This window comes from Gymnoscopelus braueri (genome assembly GCF_963280865.1).
Source record: "Gymnoscopelus braueri genome assembly, chromosome: 19".
Lineage (NCBI taxonomy): Eukaryota > Metazoa > Chordata > Actinopteri > Myctophiformes > Myctophidae > Gymnoscopelus > Gymnoscopelus braueri.
The window spans coordinates 26,834,844-26,855,265 of record NC_137621.1 but is presented as its reverse complement, the minus strand read 5'-3'; the positions used below and the strand labels follow the sequence as shown (position 1 = coordinate 26,855,265).

General features: G+C 39.6%; 2 protein-coding genes across 2 annotated transcripts in view; both read right to left on the bottom strand.

The window, feature by feature from the left end:
* LOC308074529 (uncharacterized protein) overlaps positions 1–6,346 on the bottom strand; it is a 40,983-nt gene extending 34,637 nt beyond the window's left edge. Inside the window, exons 1-7 of the mRNA XM_080414003.1 lie at positions 5,917–6,346; positions 3,818–4,030; positions 3,520–3,696; positions 2,930–3,085; positions 2,411–2,554; positions 1,522–1,665; positions 984–1,127 (exon numbers count right to left, since the gene is read on the bottom strand). Coding sequence (XP_080270129.1) covers positions 984–1,127; positions 1,522–1,665; positions 2,411–2,554; positions 2,930–3,085; positions 3,520–3,696; positions 3,818–4,030; positions 5,917–5,926 — 988 coding nt within the window. The 5' untranslated portion in view covers positions 5,927–6,346. The remainder of the gene's footprint in view (positions 1–983; positions 1,128–1,521; positions 1,666–2,410; positions 2,555–2,929; positions 3,086–3,519; positions 3,697–3,817; positions 4,031–5,916) is intronic.
* Positions 6,347–9,870: 3,524 nt separating this feature from the next.
* LOC308074219 (uncharacterized protein) lies at positions 9,871–14,702 on the bottom strand. The gene is made up of 10 exons (XM_080413571.1): positions 14,685–14,702; positions 13,475–13,969; positions 13,238–13,347; positions 12,763–12,931; positions 12,399–12,631; positions 11,305–11,393; positions 11,138–11,206; positions 10,728–10,832; positions 10,514–10,588; positions 9,871–10,421 (listed from the first exon to the last, which is right to left on the bottom strand). Exons 2-10 carry the CDS (start codon positions 13,936–13,938, stop codon positions 10,251–10,253), a joined length of 1,485 nt encoding a protein of 494 aa, XP_080269697.1. The 5' UTR covers positions 13,939–13,969; positions 14,685–14,702; the 3' UTR covers positions 9,871–10,250.
* Positions 14,703–20,422: the final 5,720 nt, after the last annotated feature.

Genomic DNA, 20,422 nt, shown 5'->3' with positions numbered 1-20,422 from the left:
GATTTAAGCATTTATTGCAACAAAGTACAGTACAGTACTTGGCATTGATGGCTCCACTCATAAGATGCTCCCTGAATTAACAAAGCAGTAAGCAACTAAAACAGGGAGCATGATGTAGAAACCCCCATGAGCATAAAGAGCAGGCCCAAAGCAAGACATTGCATTTCAGTTTAACCAAACCTAGCGTCCCTATTCTGGGACAAACATTCAGCGAAAACAGCTGATCTACAAGCTCACAAGGTGTCGCAACGTGATGCATTGTGAGCTTTTAGATCAGCTATTTTCGGCAAAGATATTTAGTGTAGAGCAAAAACTGAAGTAAAGAGCCCTGGTATAGAGCCCTATAGGGGACTCCGGTCAACTATGTGGTTAAACTTTGAGCCATGCAAGACTCTAAACTAAAATGGTCGAGGCAAAGCTTTGCGAGCAGCAGCAGCATGCGTGGCAGCTTTGGTGTAGCAGGGGAGATTAGCTTTCATCTGATTACAGCTGGGGTGTATGACTTCCATGTAACCATGTCCTGCATGAACTAATGTGCTGTTTCATTTCAATATTGGGTAGTCATGGTTGTGACACAGCCAGGCAGAGTTGGTATGTTGGGTACAAGCTATGTGTGATAAATTATCTACAGGTATGCACCACAAATTTAAACCTTGCGGTTTCAGGATGGTATTTAGAAATGTTGTGTCAAGGAAGGTACATGTACTGTAATCTTTCCTCCCAAAATGACAGATTGCTGTGTGAGCATTCTAGCCTGGCTCCAGACCATAGACCCCACCCACTCCACAGTCTGATAATCAGGCTATGAGCATTTAGCGTTGGTCATTTTAAAAAGCAAGCATAAGACCTTAAAGTTCATTCTTGTTATGCCACTTGGTTATGTGCGTAAGCCTACTAGTTAGCCTGTGACCGATATTAATGTTAAAGAGAATCTAGCATGTAACCACAGGAGCTAAGATCATGTTAAAGCTATGGGCATATACCTTTTAATGTATCCAGTACTGTGTCCAAGACAACACAGATCACATCCCGGATGTAGCCAACTATTGCACCCACATTGTCATTAGTAACACTGAAGATACTTCTGCCTATGACCACAGGGTCCATGAAGCTAATGTCAGTGGTTCCTGAGAGAATCAAATAGATTTAGTAAAAATCTACAGTATAATAAAGTGGTTAATTACACATCATGTTACACATTAAATCATACAACATAACCCATAATGGAAATAGCCTTCATTAGTGACTACTATAACCAAATATGAGATTTACATGAGACATTAGGACGAGTCACTGTCATCGTTATTGCATACATTACGCCAATCAATTTCAAACTTTTTCAAAGTCAACTTCTTATAGGCATAAGAAGTAATAGCTCTTGTTCAGCATTCGGAAATACATGACGCTAATAATGAGAAAATGAATCTGTTACTTAGTTTCACACAATAGTTATTAATAGAATTGAACAGAAACAGATTGTTACATATTAGACAAAGATTAAAAAAAAAGAAGAGTTGATACCTTTTTCTACACCCAGTATAGTATCCATGATGGAACACAGAACATCTTGGATGTAGCTCACGATTCCATTCACAAAGTCATTTGCTTGATTAAAGCCACTCCTGCCAACAACCACAGGGTCCATGAAGCTTATGTCAGTGGTTCCTGAGAAGAGTAGATGTAGTTAGGGCAAAATACAATTTGATTTAATAGGTAAACACATTGTAATGTATAAATAATAATTGTATGTCAGATATTACAGCCAAACTCAAAAGAAGATAATAACTACTGATGTTGTATTTTACTCAAAATAGCAATTTTCGTTTTAACCACATTAACCCTGTGTCCCTATGTTGGGCAGGTCATTATAGGCTAAAATTGTCAAAGATTTTCAGAACTTTTCAAAAATGTTCACAAATAGTGAACATACAATAGCAGATCATAAATAAAAACAGGGCTTAAGTGGTCAAACTTTTAACTTTTTACAGAATAAATGAACTATGGGAAATAAGAGTTAACATATGCAGATTTTCTTGACAGAATTTAACCACTTAAACCTTATACTGTATACTTTATTTACAGGGACCCCCAGGACTCTATCCTTGGCCGCCTAATTGATCCCCTCTACACCATATCTCTTGAAAATAGCTGATTTACAAGCTCACAAGCTCTACAAGTTGTGAGCTTGTAGAATTGCTATTTTTGCCGAATGTTCCCCTATGTATGACGTGCCCAGATGCTGTATAGGGATGCTGTATTTTTAAGCAGTTGTCAGTTATAGATTTCTGATTCTGATTCTTCTGATTAACTATATAATTAAAATGGTGTTTAGTTTGTGAGATAATATAACAGCATGGTGTCATTTCATCCAAGCGTGGCAGATTAATTAAGATGGAGTGGGAGTAAATACCTGTAGTAACACTCAGAAGGGTATCCAAGATGGCACAAAGCACACCCTGGACGAAGCCCCCCACAGCACCCACCACGTCATTAGCAACACTAAAGACATGTCTGCCATTGACCACAGGGTCAATGAATGAAAGGTCAATTTTTCCTGGGAAAAACAAAGACATATTTAGGACATCAAAACATAAATGTATGGATTATTGTATATTATTAACCACATGAACGAATGAATCTAAAAGCTCACAACGCATTGCAACGCAACACATTGTGAGCTTGTAGATTTGCTATTTTCACGGAAGAGATTTTGTGTCGAGGGAAAAAGGAGGGCACCACAGACCCCTCGGGTACCCCATTCAACAAAGCATACAAGGTTTAAGCAGTTAATATAGAAAGTGTTTATTTATTTCATGTAGTGTGTATGCTTGCTACTAGCAGACCACAACACGTTTTACCACTTCATTGTGGATTAAATAAATGGATCAAGAGAAGAGTAATCAGATAAATACTAAAGATTGGTAGATACCTTTTCTTATGTCCAAGCTCGTATCCAATATTGTTTCAAATACAGCACAAAGCTGGTCCCTGAAAGAGCCTAACAATTCAGTGATGAAGTCATCGGTAGAATGGAAGAGACTTCTGCCTATGACCACGGGGTCCACGTAGCTGAAATAGAAGTTTCCTGACAAAAACAAAACAGTGTGAAATTATGGTTGTATTATGAGTTTACACACAACAAATTCCCCAGTGATAATTTAAGTGTAAATGAATCAACCCTTTATGGGTCCATACCATATTTTTTAAATGTAAGTATTATTTGCTGCAGAAACTCCATACAAGGGGTGAAACAGTTTTTTTTTTTTATATTTAAATACAATAGCAAAAACAGCTAAAATAGCAGGTCTGCTAGCTCAAACAATACTCAGTTTTGGGAGCTTGTAGATCGGCTATTTTTACATGGCACCATTGTAACAAAGTATAAAACAGGGCTTAAGTGGTTAATCAGAGGAATGGATTTTGTTGATTTTTTTATAAATTCGATTTTTGTTTCTATTCAATTAATCAAAAAACGAATTGATAGATTAATTGCAAAGAAATTGCAGCCCTACTCCATACCTTCTTCATCTGAATAGTAGTCGACCAATCCATCTCGTACGTGTTTTATTTCATCAGCTGCGTAAGTGGCTGCAGCCATCGGGTCACTTAAACCTTGAAACTTTTGGTATAGTTCAGTTACATCATCAACAACATCATTTAGAGCTTGGACCGGATCCAAAATTATTTCCTGGATATCTGAGGGCAGCATAAGCAGACATATTAAAGGACTATGTAGACCTTAACTGTAAAGGACACATGACACAGATTAAAAATACAAAAATAGAAAATAAGAAGAGACGAAAATGAGAAGACTAACCTGGGACCCCTTTGTGTTCTACAAAATCAAACATCCATACACCAACAATGACCCAGGACAAGAGAGCAGCCAGTGCTACCATCAGCTCTACAGAGAGTTTCAACTTGCTGAGTAGCCCCAAACTGGAGGACTTTGGAGAGGATGTCGGAGGTGGTGCTGGTGCTCCATTGATCCCACTGGGTGCAGAAGTGGAAGGGGCTTTCACCCCTGTCCCTGGAAAAGTGGACAGAGATGGCTGAGTAACAGTACAGGTAACTGTAACAGTACAACATACACACACTGGTCCACGTATCCATGTTGACGAGCCTATGGCAAAATATTCATGCTGCAAAACAATATATCGTAAATGTACTGTATTGTGTAATAGCATGATAGGCTACAGTGGTTCTCAAACTTTTTCCATCCGAAATGGTTTCGTGCCAGGGACCCCCATACAAGATTTGTGTTGTTAAATAGCTCGCAACACGTCATTCTGAGCTTGTAGATCGGCTATTTTAAAATAGTCAATGTATATACGTAGGGTTTAAAGTGGTTAAACTGATTTTGATGTTACATTAACAAATTTTACTGGGGACCCCCTGAAACCCCCTCAAGGACCCCAGGGGGTTCCCACCCCTCTTTGAGAACCACTGTGTACCATTGTACCAATGTCTTTGACAAAATGGGCCTTTACTCATAGTAAATGAGAAATGACCTCATAGAAGATATTTGAAATTTTCTGTGTTTCACTCAAAGGTAATTTAAATCAAATGATTTAATATCTAAATATAGGCATACATTCACAATATCTAAAGCATCGCCGCTAACTGTAGTTCATGTTTTTACCCGATTATATTAAATGTAATTGTGATTCAGCTTTGATTTTCAGTGAACACCATATTGATGAAAGTACAAAGTACTGTATGCCGTTTCAAGTCATTGGTCAAGAGGTTACAATTAGTGTTAATCATGTGTGGAAAATTGTTATATTTCCACAATCATCATCTATAGACAGGTAACTAATCCATGGCAGCTGAGGGATATTTCCCTTGTGACTGAGGGATTTGAATATTACAATGGATCATCATCCTGTAAATCCATTGTATTCCATTTCATTGTATAACTTATAGGATGTACCATTCACACTTCATACATTCCCTCCTTGTGATAAGGATTCATATCCTTGATGTCAAGGGATTTTTAGAATAATTGTAAAGACAGAATAATAATCTGTAAAAATGCAAATGTATATTAATATCAAACATCACAGGGCAATATTAGATTGCAATACATAAACACCAAAAGACATAACAGCATTGCAGGTGTCATCTCACAGGACCATTCTAAGACACAAGTAACCCAATAACATATGCGCATGATTCTTGTTTATTTATTACACTGGAAAATGCTGATCATGGCATTTAGTGACGCTCATGCCATCATCAACGATGTTGTGGTGAGGCAGGAGTGAAGCAGTAGCCTACATGGTGCCAACTAAGAAGGAGTTTGTGACACCTGCAAATGAGTTTTGGGTGTTCCTGTGCGTCACATAAATAACTTCCTCACAAACAAACCACAGATGATAAAATACATTTAAAAAACAGGCAGACATTCCTAATATTCAGCTTAATTATTCCGTCTCCACAGATGGTGTCACTATTTTACCATAATGTGTGCTGTCACTGGAAGACAAATTATGTTTCAGTTACACAATATATTGAAATATTATTTTATGCCCTGTGGCTCTGTTAAATAAATAAATGAATCCTGAATTATAAAACTGATTTGTATTTTGGATTGTTTACATATATTACATAATACGCCAGATGGAGATTTAAATGCCATGGAAAGTTTTTGAGTGCTTGTAGAGCCCAGTGGTCTGTCCCAGTGGCAATCAGGTTACAGGAGACCAATGCTAATGCTCTGGCTACATGATATCCTGTATTTATAGCAACAAACTTTCACCACCTTTCACAAAGGGAGGGTATCTCAAACAACATGGACATTTATTTATTGGAATTCATTCAATAGTTTATGTTGGTGCATTAAGTTATTCCGTCCATCAATAACTGCTGTTAATCTCATAAAAAGTGAGCAAATAGACTGGTTGAATGTCCTACCTTCAGCCATGATGGTATGAAGACTTTATGTCAGGTATAATCCTTCTGCTTGGAGGCAATGCCGCAACATACAGAGGCTACTGTAGGAAATACACAAAGCCTTTGGAAGTCCAATCAGCATCCGCTACTTAGTAAAACAAGGACCTGTTCAATAAATTATTCCAATTCTTCTTGGCGAATGCAGTGAATTGTCTTCTTTCCCGACCCACATAATCCACAGGTTGAACTTCTCCCAGCAAACGTAGAAATTGGGAAATTAAACAAAGATCCTGTGTTCATAGGGTGCGGGTAATTTGGAGCTGCTGTTGCGGCATTGCCGGCGGGGGTCTGGGAATGGTGGGGCAACGAAGAGCAAAATAGCAGGGGAAAAGGCCAAGCGAAGCTAGAGCTGGGTATGGCAGAGGGGGATATAGACCAAGCTGATCCCACACAGTGTTTTTGGTGCCTCACATGGGTATAGGTCAGAGCCATGCGCAGGGAGGCTTCAAGGTAACCTTATCCTCCAGAACCTCTAGGTTATTCTTAGCTGGGATTTCTGCACACCAGCCACTCTGTCAGGCCCTTTTTTGGCGGTTGAGAGTGGGTGTGTTGAGATCACTTGGCCTTATGACGACCCCTATGGTGGTCCACTGTATTATTGAAGATGGGCTACCATTATGTAGAGGCCCCCCATGATAGAGAAAAGACACGTTTCCTCCCGTTATGCTTAATATCCACTGAAATCAGTCTCTTTGACCAATGTTTTGATGTAATCACTAAAGGTCACTTTGATAGATGCAAATTATGTGACATGACTTGTTATTTTGCCCTTTTCCAAGAGTCTGACTTGAAAACAACTGTTTCTCTTTAATTAAATGTGAGAAGGTGTTCTAATTTGTGGGTTCACATGACAGCTTCAAAATAAACACGCCTTCTAAAACTATAAATAACGTCGCTGGAGTTGAGCCAGATTCACGTCGGGGGGAGAAGCGAGGTACATTGAGTACCCTGAAACATTGCATTCTCTCCCTGGTACCCAACAATACCTTTGGTCCATTTGGTTTTATAGTATGTCACAAAATGTCTGTTCAGCTATAGGCTACAGATTAACTTAAAGGTAGGGTAAGTGATATCTTTTGGTTAAAACAAAAGGTTTTTGTCAAAAGGTTAAAGCACTATATTGTGATAGTATAGTAATCATTGATATAAAGTGTTTGTTCAGTAACAGGAGTCTCCCTGTCTCTCCAGATCTTTAATAAACAGAAAATACATTTTCAGGTAGGTGAAAAAATTCTCAGACAATCAGGAGAGAGTACCCATTTATCAGCTTCATTTTTATAGCGTTCCAGTTCCAATTGTATCTACTCATTTCTTTGTGTCATCACTTCCAATTTCACTTGTTTAATCTGTATCCTGACTGAGTTCTCTATCCTGATTGGATAAAAATTGGTATCCCGACCTGAAAATGATTTTTTTTGTTTAATAAAGAGGTGGAGAGACATGGAGACTCCAGTTACTGAACAAACACTCTATAGCAATGAGTACTACCAGAATATAGAGCTATTTAACACTTATTTTAACCAAAGAAAATCACTTACCTTACCTTTAAATAGTTGATTTTCTCTCAGGAAAATGTGTCAAACAATTACATGGCACCAGACATAATTACTTAATAACAGTATGTGTGAACTTGGGAGTGTAGTCAACTACAGCTTTAACAGTGCCTTCCCATACTACAAGCATGCATTGTACTCCAGGCATTGCAATGTTTTATCACCAATATAGATAAGTCAAATTTAATTAATTAGTATGATGATATTTTCTTTCAAATGTAAATAATACAATACTTACACCTGGACCCTGGAATGAGTATAGCAGTCAGATCCTCTGTAGAGGAAGGCCATATGATAGAAATCCAACTGACAGGAGCAACAAGACAGAAATAACAATAATGGGTCAATTAAGCAGGAGGTAAAGAGTGGGATAAATATGAATTAGGAGACCATGAGCTTCTGGCAGCCCGAGGTTGGGTTGGGAAGGGTCTTCCACTGATCATACATCTCTGATCATTCAGAGGATCGGTGGAGAAAGGCGTACAGTGTTGGATGATACGACCAGAAAATGTGATTGGGTCAAAACTGTTCAACATTTTAAATAAGGGTCATTTATGGTGTTTTGGGGTTGTGCATAATGTATGAAAACAGACATGGTAGTCAGTGGGGTAAAGGGATATAATAACATTAATAAGGTGTAACTGGAATAGACAGGCTATAGGAGACAAATCTATGGGCAGAGGTCTAGAGGTCAGACACCCTGTGATTGGCTGAGAATCACAGGGTCGGGAGGCAGATGGTGCTAGTTTTGGTTCATGTGACAACCTATTCTGCAGCGGCTTACCTTCTCGGACAACGCACTCGTCAATGGGCGAGGTCATCGGTTGTTCGGCGCGGGCAATCGCTCACCTAGTGGCTCGCTCATCCACGCCTCGCGAGCCTCAAGGCCTCACTGTCGGTGCACCTCCCATATCAAGGCAAGAGTTCCTCTTCTTCTGCCATCCTAGAAAAGAACATACTGCAAACTGCACACCTCGTAACTTGCTAAACATACTGTAGCTACTAGCTACAGATTGCATGCGGAAGCCACATCATTATTAGACCCTGTGTAGTTTTTGTTAAAAGACATCATTTGGTCCAATATGGTATGTCATTTGGTGCAGAATTCCTCTACTGTATGTACTGTACAATTCCTGGACCCCACATTGAGAACTTATACCCACTCGTATATATTTTTTTCTAAAATTCCCATACCATAATAGCTAATATATTTATTATTAAGCATTCACAAACTATTGCCTCTGTGAGCAAATAAATTGACAAAATCCATGAATGCCATTTTTGGTGTTTTATTTTTTTCCCAAAACACCATCTTCACCACCGTCTTGTGCAGCGTATGTACAGTGTAGGCCTGAGACAACAGGCTATATACCCTTCCATGAAGGGCCCTGGCAGCTCTACCCTAGGTGTTACCTGCTTGCTAGCTCCAACTACAAGCCTAACTGAACCCACAGCTTTTCCAACCTGCCATTTGATATCAAGTGGAACGTACCAATCAACATCAATTAGTAATTGGTGAAGCATTAACTCATATGAAGCTAACTCCTGGCCCATGAGTCATTTATCCAATTACATAACATTTTACCAACCAATTCAAAGACATTTCCGAGCACCCATTTACTCACAAGACAAGATTTCTCTTAAACATGAAACAGAACACCCCTCCTCCTCTACAGTACTTGGTACTTTCCCCTAATCTAACAGAGGATCACCATACTGCAGGAGAGACAGGTGACAAACAATTATGATTAACTTCAACACAGTTTCCAATAAATAGAAATGCATTGTAGTACAAATGATGATAAAACATAGGATGCAACTCTAATGTCCATGAACTAACACTTCAAAGCCGGCTTGATGTTATGTGGAAGCATAATGTGGTATGCATATGAGTTCCTCTTTAGTCTATAGGGCACGGGCTATCCCTGTGATAGCCTCTACTAATTTCATTGCTCATAATAATTCTTGAAAAAATTCTAGCGTTTTGGGGCGGAGTTTGTGTGTGTGTGTGCGTGCGTGCGTGTGTGCGTGCGTGCGTGTGTGTGTGTGTGTGTGTAATCAATGTCAAACTTTTTATAGACACTACTGTAGGCCAAGAAAGACACACCACATCCCCAACATTTTCAAATCAGCCTCATGGTGGTGCTACACCACTTTTTGCTACTACTACAGCTTTTGTCCAAAAAGCTCAAAAGAACTCACACAAATCGGTACACATTATTTCTGGACTGGAGTAATGTGATAAACATGTATCATTCAAAATTTTCATATTCCATTCTGATTGGCTTTAATTGCCTTCCAAAATTTGCAGATAGGGCCAAATGCCAAAAAAAACTGCTGACAGTTTACTCAGAGTTTAGTACATGAATCACTGACTCAGATAAGATGATGATGTCATTTTTTTTAGGTGCATAATGGGATGCCGCAAAAATCTGTTGTTTGTTTTCCACACACACCTTCTGTATCAGCTTTCACACCTGACCAAACCACACAAATATGGCTTTCTGTCACTCACACACCTGCATGCACAAAGACACACAAATAGATTTTATAGAATTATAAACAGACTCAAAGGCACATACAAGTAGTAACAGTTAAATACTCAATACCAAACAAGCACACATACATTTACATACACAAACCCAGACACTGTGGTCAGTGTATTGTAGGCTACACAGTAAAATACTCATGCTAATTTATCCATCTAGATCTAGGTGATTTGTACACTCAAATCAACAGTTTTTACAGTGTATTTGCAGCATTAGAGGCCACAGGTCTGATAATGAGGGTGAGCTCCATGGGTACAGGTGGGGCGATGTATCTCTCCTCTCCCAGTAGTCTGAGTAACAGATCCTCCCTGTCCTGGGGCCAGCGGTACACACGCGTGTTCTGGAGCCAGCCTGGAACGTGCCTCTGCAAGGGGTGAATGTGCAAGAGAAAGTAGACAGGGAACTGTAGACAGGGAGACAATTTTCTGGCACTGCACCATTTTTGGCTTCTCTCACCTGAGTTGCATTGAGGAAGAGAACAGGAACAAATCTGAAGTTCAAGCTCCCTTGTTGAATGAACTCATTCTGCATCTGGCCAAAATGCACAGTAAAATCCTCAGTGTTAATTATTTTAAATGGATCAATTAGCACTGTGCATTGTATATTCCAAAGCACACATTAACTGTCACCAAATCTGTTATCTGTAATTATATATATTATTGTTTCTTACCATCGAGTAGATGTATTTGGTGTGTAGACCATGTTTGTCCTGTCCAGATCCTTCAATGTCCAGCTTATACTGGGGACTGATGGCAAAGATAATCAGGACAGATTGCTGTAACAAAACAACAGGATCACACACCACAGAATATTTAACATTGAAACAAAGGTTTGGAAAACATTTAGGAAAAATAAACATCATCTGAAATTAATTCATTATGTATCCAGTGATTGCTAGGTGTTTATTTATTTGTGAGATATTTGTACACATTCAATCTTGTTTGACTGAAGCACTCTACATTACATATAGAGGTCCACTTTAACAAAACTGCTGACAACGATTAAGAAATAATAATTACCAAAAAAGGGTGCTCTGTGGAGCACATAACTCCACCAGGCCGATCTGTGCAGTATACTTACATCTTTTAGATAGCTGTCCATCCATTTGTTGACATCCATACGTCTAATGGCGTTATCGAATATGTCAATCTGTGGAAACAGACAGGCCCAGGGGCTTAAGTAGACTGTTACTGCTCCTCTTAAAATGTCAATGAATATAATATTTGTAGTATGTTGTAGTAACTCACTGCTGGTCGAAATCCTTGCTTTGAAAGAAATTCTGCAAAAGGAACCATTTCTGAGGCTATTTCCGTAGAATAGGTCACAAATATGTTTCCTAAAATAAATAGCATAAAGAATGAATCCAATATTTTGTCTTTCTCTCTCCAAATGTGTGACAACTAGTTTATGCAAGCCCAACCTTAATTTCAGAGATAACAAATATTCTAGGCATTAACTGTTTTATGGCACTCCCTACCACAGATTAAGCAGTCCTTGATATTAAGAGTTCAGTAAATGTCTCACAGGTACAAGAAGCTTTGAACTGAAGGATCTTTGGAAGGGTACAGTAAGCTCAATTTTCAGGTGTGGGCTAGATCAGGGTGTTTCAAACTGTCATGGATCCCCAAATGGACTTTGATTATGCCATGGGCCCCAATTTAAATTTATTTTGTCCAAGGGGACCTGATATGAAATGATGTTTTGGGGTAAATTATTGTACATGAGAAATAGATTTATAGCGTTGATATAAAAAAAAGGTACTGTAATAATTTTAACCACTTAGACCCTAGCATCCGTATTCTGCGGAAAACCTTTGCAGAAAATAGCAGATTTACAAGCTTGAGCTTGTCGAGCTATTTCCAGGGAAAATATTTAATTTTAATGGTATTAAGTTTACTAGTATAGAGCCCTGACTCCAGGTAAACCAAGTGCTTCAGGGTTTAAAAAATATATATATTATTTTTATTTCGAACATATAAACAATATAAATGAGAAAAAGACAAAGGAGAAAAAGGGGAAAATTAGATAAGAAAACAGTGCCAAAGTTATTTTAAGTGGTTAACTGAGTTATATTGACATTAGTCTCGCATAGCCAGACAACTATTCCACAATCTCTGGAACATCTGAAAATTATGGGAGGCAACAGTCTGGTAACGCCAGACTATATTGACATTAAACCACTACACTCATTTGGCTGGCAACTCCCTGGATCTCCCAAGGACCCCTGTAGTCCCTGGTCTGAATCCCATTTTAAAACCACTGGGCTAGGAGGCGGATTTGCGTGATTAGGGTAAAGCATTGAAAATCTCCAGACAAAAAGTGATAAAAGAGGGCAACTCACGGCATTCATCAGGTAGACTGATAGTTTTCCTCTTTTCATGTGGATCTGAATTAGCCCCTGCTCCTGGTGGGCCGGTCATACCTTGCATACACAGGTTCATCACACTAAACTGAGACACGCCCTCTACAGGGGCTACGGAGAACTGTGGCTCATTAACGGTAATGTTGAAAAGTTGGCTTGAGTTGTTGGCTCTAGGCAAGACTTCACTTATTAACTTGCTATGAGGTGGATCCCTGGAAGAGAGACGAAAAATATGAAATGGAAGAATCAACCAAGCTATTCCTTTGTTTTGAGTTCAGTACAGTTAAGGTAAAATGCAAATAAGGCTTGTGTTAGTGTTGTTTACATTCCAGTGTGTATTTACCAATTTTGCAAGTCAGGCCATGGCCTAGCATCTTGACAGGGAGTAGGGAAGTGATATGAATGGGGTGGGTTCCCATAGGCTGGATTAATGTAGCACATACAATCTCTGCACTGACCCTTCCCTGCAGAGTGGTAATACCTGACATCCCATTCCCTGCCATGAAGATAGTCTGTGGAAACAGTGTAAGAATGAATGTGTGCAAATTCTCAAGGTAGTCATTTCATGGTAAGTGAGTGAAGTGCTATTGACTAACTATTAATTAAGTGATTCATGAGTATTCTGTAACTGTTGCACTACAGTTTCACAGTCACCAGCATGGAGACTGTGTTTGCAATGAGTAGCTGTGCGAGTATATTGCCTATAGTGCCTCAGTCAGTCCCTGCAAAAACTTTCTTCTCCCTCAGTTCAACACTCTTTACTCATTTTCCATCTCTAAATAATCAAACACAAATTTTATTTAGGCTATTTTCCTTACTGTATGGGTGCATGTAGTGGTGGTGGGGAGGAGTGGGGCTGTATTGTTGCCATTCCAAATCAGATCTCAGTGGCAAGGGTGGCTCCAGTTCCTCCACCTCTCTCTCAAGCCTGAGTATTAAGAAATGGATAGATAAGCTTTGTATACAATATCTTTAAAATAAAAAATATACATACTTTTTATCTGTGTCATTCATCCTAAATAAAGTGTTCAGCTTATTCTGCTCATTTACTGCACCTAGTTGTGTCTCTCCTGGCCAGCTCTCTTGGGGTACACTGGTTTGGGCCACAATCACCACAGCTGCAATGCCCTCTCGTACCCTGCTCTCGTGGCCTTGCAGCAGCAAAAGCATGATGGTCTTTAGTGGGGTGTAGTTGAAAGTGTATTGAGTTAGGACTCATTCCTCCTGGTGGGGGTTTTCTGTGCTGTGCTGCTGGGTCTACATGCCACAGAGCATGAGTGAACGGGTTATGAAGTCCTCTGTCAATATGTGGCCCATGCTGAGCATGTTCACCTTTATTTCTACTTTGAGAAAAGTCTTCAACATCTCTCCACTGGCTTGGTACTGCTGCGTTATTATACAGACTAGTTTGTGAGATTTGGTTTACTGTCATTCCAAGGACTGCAGGTGGGACACCATTATAAGGCTTCTTTATGTTGTAACAAATGTCCAATTCTGGTGCTATGTCAGATTCCTCCATTCCAGTCAAGTTACTTCCTGAGGCCAGGCACCTTTGTATAAAGAAATAATACAATTACACATTGTCACTACATACATACATATATATATACACACACACAGTACATACATACACACACACACACACACACACACACACACACACACACACACACACACACACACACACACACACACACACACACACACACACACACACACACACACACACACACACACACACACACACACTTCAATTCAATTCAATTCAAAGGGCTTTATTGGCATGAGAAAACATACGTTTACATTGCCAAAGCAGACACCTCTCTCTCTCTCGCTCTCTCTCTCTCTCTCTCTCGCTCTCTCTCTCTCTCTCTCTCTCTCTCTATATATATATATATATATATAAAATAAATGTATTAAATACATTTTATTAGAAAATGTTTTGGTTTATAGATGATTGATTTAATTTACTGTAAATACATCATTCAGCATAACTTTCTGGAACTCAAGTGTATTCTCTAGATATGTAATTTAGATTTCTTAACTTGTCTTTGACATCTTTTGTTTGTACACTCAGTTGTAAGCCAGCCCAAAGTTTTGGTGAGCAATTTGTCTTGCTGCAAGACATTAAACAAAACAATGCAATAGATTCGTTTTCTCTTGAAAACTATGGATTTACAAACATTTCACATGAATATTTTGCATGAACATTCACAAGAACATACCTTACTGTAAATAAATATATTAATAGTAACAATAACCTACCTGTTGTTCCGTGTTGAATTCTTCTGAACTGATGTGGGTGGTTAGGCTTGCGCTGTAGCTTATGTTACAACCCGTTACCCACTGTATGCAAATTCTCCACTGGTTCTAGGCATCCAATCAGGGATGAGAGCACACTCCTTTCCAGGAGGTTTTGTAGGCCAGTGGTCAGTCAAGGTCAATACGCTATCTCACAAAACATATGCTAAAATGTGGAAGCAGTGTTCCATTGTGTTTTAATTTTTGAAGAGCAGACTTAAAGCTTAAAAAGGTTCATCACAGAGCTTACAGTTTCTGACACTGCCTGCTGTCAGTATGTGGGTCAAAGTTGAATTGTAATCAATCATCATACCGCGCACAAGTGAAGTGATTTGCATATATCCCTTGTACGGAAGTGATTTGCATGTATCCTGTGTTCGGTCATGCTGTCTTCTTTATGTCAAGTTTTAAGCCTGAGGCAACAACCTCAGGGACTGGTTCCACCCTCAAATTATCATAAACACAGCAAAGACATTTATCCTGACGATGGATTTACACTGACCATGAAATAATAATCAATATTTTTAGCACCTTTCAAAACTGGATTTAAAAGAATGCAGAAAACAATGCAGATAAATGAGTGTATACTACTTTCATACTAGTGAAAGACCAGTGCAGATAGATCAGAATCAGGAGAAATAGGGATTAAAAGCTAATAGAAGTGAGTTTTAAGGAGGGGTTTAAAACGGGAGACGGACTCAGCGAGCTTGATCTCCAGGGGCAGGGCATTCCAAAGAGTAGGGGCTCTGATAGCAAAGGCCTTGCCTCCTATTGTTTTTAACCGACATTTTGGAATGTCCAGGAGTGCGTTGTTCAAGGATCTCAGTCTACGTGCTGGCACAGTAGGTCCGAGATATAGGCTGGGGAAAGACCCAGCCTGGCCTTACATGAAGTGAGTTAGATTTTAAAATTAATCCTAAACTCAATTGGCAGCCAGTGCAGGGATGGTAAAATAGGTGTGATATCAATATATATTTTTAACCAGTTAAAAGATGGGCTGCAGCATTCTGAACCTATTGGAGACTGTGGATGGACTTTTTTGAGAGACAAGTGAACAAAGAGTTGCAGTTGTCTAGGCGCGAGAAGAAAAAAATCAAGGATTTATTTTCTCTTTTAATGTAATTCCATTTAGTACAGATAACGGGGCTGGTTGTCACACTGCTTATATCTTGCTTCCCACTGTTCAACAAAGTTCGTATCATAATTTTCTGTTTTGGGTGTCAGAGAAAATCTGTTTGGTTATTTCGTGAATAAGCCATGCATCATTAAATTGAGATGAGAGGGTTTTTAATGTCCTCATGTCTACTCCAGGTATAGTTAGTTTACATCCTTAAAGAAATCATATATAAATCAATACGTCCATACGGGACTTTAAGGCCTATTTGTGCACATTTATATAGTCCCAGAATTCAAGCAATTCAAGTAAGCTAATGTGGCACACCCCTGCAATCCCATTCAGGTAATCAATAATAATAATCATCCCTAAACCTGTAATCCCCTAGCATTCCCCCTGTTCATATCAAAAGGTACATTAAAAAGGTACTTCCATGCTATTAGGTTGTCTTTGAATTTAAAACTCTAAAGGGAGAGCTATAGTTTAGTCTCTTTGTGGGCATAAATACTGGTGTAATTGGGTATATCTGCCACAGTAAAGGTCAGGCTGAAATTTGGCAATGTGTATTTTGGTGTATTTTGATTTCATAGATAGATGATGAACCCTTGGCTAGTGTTCAGTACAAGAAAATTGTAGCTGGATTACATGTGCATTAAGCTGTTATTTATCTGTTCCTTTCTGTCTTTTTACATAGCAATATCATATGGGCTGGATCTTTGACAGAAATATATAAAGAGCCCAGACTACAGACTTCAGCTGACGTAATGCTCAAGAGTAGTCAGGCAGGTCAAACTGGAGCACAAAATAAAACAGCTGAAGTCTTTAACATAAACTACCACACTTTAGTGAGATATTGTCAGTTAGCTGAGCCAGTAGGGTGCATGAAGAGCACGATGGTGTTCGGCAAAGAACAGGAAAAGCAGCTGGCTGATGTGATCCATGCTTCTGATATCTACTTTGGCCATGTTGAGGTCTGTAAGCTGGCATGCACTTAAGCAATGAGCAATAAAGTTACTGTGCCATCGTGGCTGAGAAAGAGATGGTCGGAGGAGATTGGTTTGCTGGTTTCCTTAAGAGGCACCTGAGGTAACAAACCTGGCATGTGCTAGTGGTTTCAGTTTTGAAAATGTTGGATTGTTCTTTGACAACTTGGAAGAGGTAAGGGGCTGGGGTTTGATACTTCAGCAGAGGTGAAACCTCTCTTCTGTCTTGTGCTGTTTCTGTCACTGGGAACAGCATCCCACTGTTCTTCTCATTGTCTCCGCCAGGCAGAAGGCGTGGCCGAGACTATGCTTCCAAAGTTTGCAGGATTGGTCTGTTTTGAACAAAATGCCTCAAATCATGAATGTAGCGTGCGATTTCCGTGACATTTTGCACGCACATTCCCACTAGGCCGAGGAAGAAATGCCACCCTTTTCACATTGGCCTGTTATAGCGCCACCAGCAGATCGATTTTTGCAAAACACATGTTTTAAACAAAATGCCTCAAATCATGAACGTAGCGTCCAATTGCCGTGAAAGGCCGAGGAAGAAATGGCACCTTTTTCTCATTGGTCTATTATAGCGCCACCAGGAGGCCACAATAACCTACCTGACCTGGCGGAGACCTGTGCTCCGAGGAGCACTTTTTCTAGTTCCAAATGTCATGGACCATTTCCTGATTTTCGCCCCCACAGGCAGAAATTAAGTAGCTAATCCTAGTTGGTGGATGAAGGAGGAACAGCTCCTGGACTTTCCTGAAACAACAACATTGCATTGTGATGCTGTAAGTGGGAGGGAGAGCCTATCACAGCTCAGGATTTGTATCTGTGTTAAATGTGTTGATTGACTGGTATGTGTCACAGTCTAAGGGTGTGTGATTGATTGAGCTGCGCTGGACATTGTCCCTGTCTCTGTAGTCTCTAACCCAGAGTAACCCCAGGAGAGCTGGCCATAGAAGACTAAACCCAGAGTGGAGTCAAGACTGTACTTGATCGTCACACCCACAGATACCACATTGGCCACTGCTGTTCATCAGAGTGATATGAGTCATATGGGTAGGCTAGGGGCAAGCTGTGCCTCCTAATGCATGTATGTATCTCCACTATTAAAATCATCATCGCTGAATTTTCAACAGATTTTCAAGAGGTTTGATTTGTTGCAAATATCATGTAGTTACAGTATATTATACAGGATACTTGGTTAAAGGTAATGTGGGTTTTCATACCAAATGGTTATATAACAGAAAAATACCTGAGACGTGGTCTCAGGTATTTACATACAACTCAGGCATAATCATTTCTCACTTTCTCAGACCAGTTGTGTTACATGTATGAAATTGGCTATGCCAAGTTGCCAACACCAAATAGACCCAAAGACATGATGGGGGCAACCCCAGTCCAGTGTTGCCATGTCTGCTTACAGTATTATAAGTGACTTTGGGCTTGTTTTTCTATAAAGTCGCTTGTAAATATTGATATTGTGTTTGGGCTTGCTTCCTAAATGTTGAACATTTAGTTTAAACACTGGTTTAAACACTTTCATGTCAAGGATCCCCAAATTAATATGTATTTGTCCACGACTCCTCGATCTAAAAATATTTGGTGCCACCGTGCCAGGGACCAGATTTGTGTTGTTAAACTGTTGCGGTAGTAGTTACTACGTTGTTGACATTTTAATGAGCCTATTGTTGTTGTTCATTGCTTTAAACGTACTCTTACCTTTAAAGCGCACCACATCTGCTGCTAACTCTACTGTGCTGTAGTGTTTAGCCTACTGCTGACTTCCGGGAACTGAAAAGAAGTTCCATGATCCGGAAATTGCCGTGCAAATATTGGTCCAATGGATCATTCAGTTCCAGTTGTCGCCAGTGCGTGCCTATCCATGCCCTTCTACCCATGCTTCAATCACAACCGGCTACATGTTGCTTGTAGGCCTACAGTAGCCCATGGGGGAGAAAAAAACCCCGGCTACATGTTGATTGTAGGCCTACAGACTACAGTGTTATGACATTTGTGAGTTTCTTTTAGGGTTCTAGTTCACATCAGTTTTAGGATTTGATATAACACGCATGCTTGTGTGGAATAATTGCGAATCTTATAACCTGTCTTTCTTAATCTCTAATTTTGTTCAAATATCCTATCGAGCCTGAGGTCACTATTCAAAGTAATAGGGTGACAGAAAAGAACAGGGCGACCACGTCCATTGAGTTCAATGGAGAAGTGCCGCCATGTTCTAATGTTCCAACATAATCCTATCGCATTATGCAATTCCTATAAGAATCCTATAGGATTTTTTGACTAGACTAGGGTATATAAATGATCACACCCGACATGACATCAGCTTGTGATTGCAACTTCTTCCTGTTCGTGGATGATTCGGCTCTGCTGGTCTCGGACAGGGACAAGTTGCAGGTTGAAAAAGCCCTTAGCTCTGAACACCTGGAAGATCATAACACCTGGAAAAAACTGAATCCATTCTCTTTGGGTCTAAATTTACCCGCGGCAAGGCAGACGACTTCACAATCAAAGTGGGTGACAATGTTATTACAAGAAAAGAGGAAATTACCTACCTAGATTCCATTTTAAAGGCATATCTTTCCAGTGATAAAATGGCAACAAGAGTAATCAAAAAAGTCAACCAAATAATACGTTTTTTTTGTATAGGATCTCCTCTCTGGTCAGTAAGAATACTTGGACTAACAGGAGCACTCATCCAAGGTTACTTCGACTATGCACGCATTTTTTCACTCTTCATACCAGTAACCTGTAAGCTGATTGTATGACATTCTGTATAGTAGTGTGTACATCTGTCTGTCTCTTATATGTCATCATGATTTGTGTGCATGGGGTTCTCATCTTAAACAAGCTCAGTGCTTAATGAGTCTTCCAGTTTAGTAGACCTTGTATTGTGAATTTGTACTTCCATGTACTGTTATTCTCATGTCTTACTAAATAAAAGTACATCAATCAATCAATCAATCAATCAAACCTCATGGTATCACAACACCATAAAGGCCTTAAAAACAAGGCTCCAGACATCCCAAAACAAACTGGTAAGGCTACTTCTTGGCCTTACATCTACGACTCATCTAACCCTTGCTCACTTTGCTAGGGTCGGATGGTTCAGGGTTGAGGACAGAGTAGAGCAACTTGCAATGTGCCTGGTCTACAAGATACACTACACCGATAAGACACGCATGTACCTGTCAAAGTACTTCAAAAACGTAAATGAAGTCCACAATCATAACACCAGAGGTAGCACTAGGTAACACTAGAGGTAGCTCCACTGATCACATTCAACCCAGATTTGGCACTAAGGGTTTGAATTTGTTCTCCAAAATGTGGAATGCCCTACCAAAAGCTGTGAAGGAGTGTAAAACCCTACTCTCCTTCAAAACCGCTCTAAAAGAGTACCTACCAGGTGACTGCAATTCAAAACTGGCCCCTGTAAAAGCCAAAGCCTTCTTATAAAGTATTCAATCAATCAATCAATCACCCATTGTTGATACATCTGACGGCCTGACCATACATTGTTCCTCCATGTAAATGTGAATTGTTTTACTCCCCATTGACTAAAATGGGAACTTAATGAGATTGATTTTACGAGA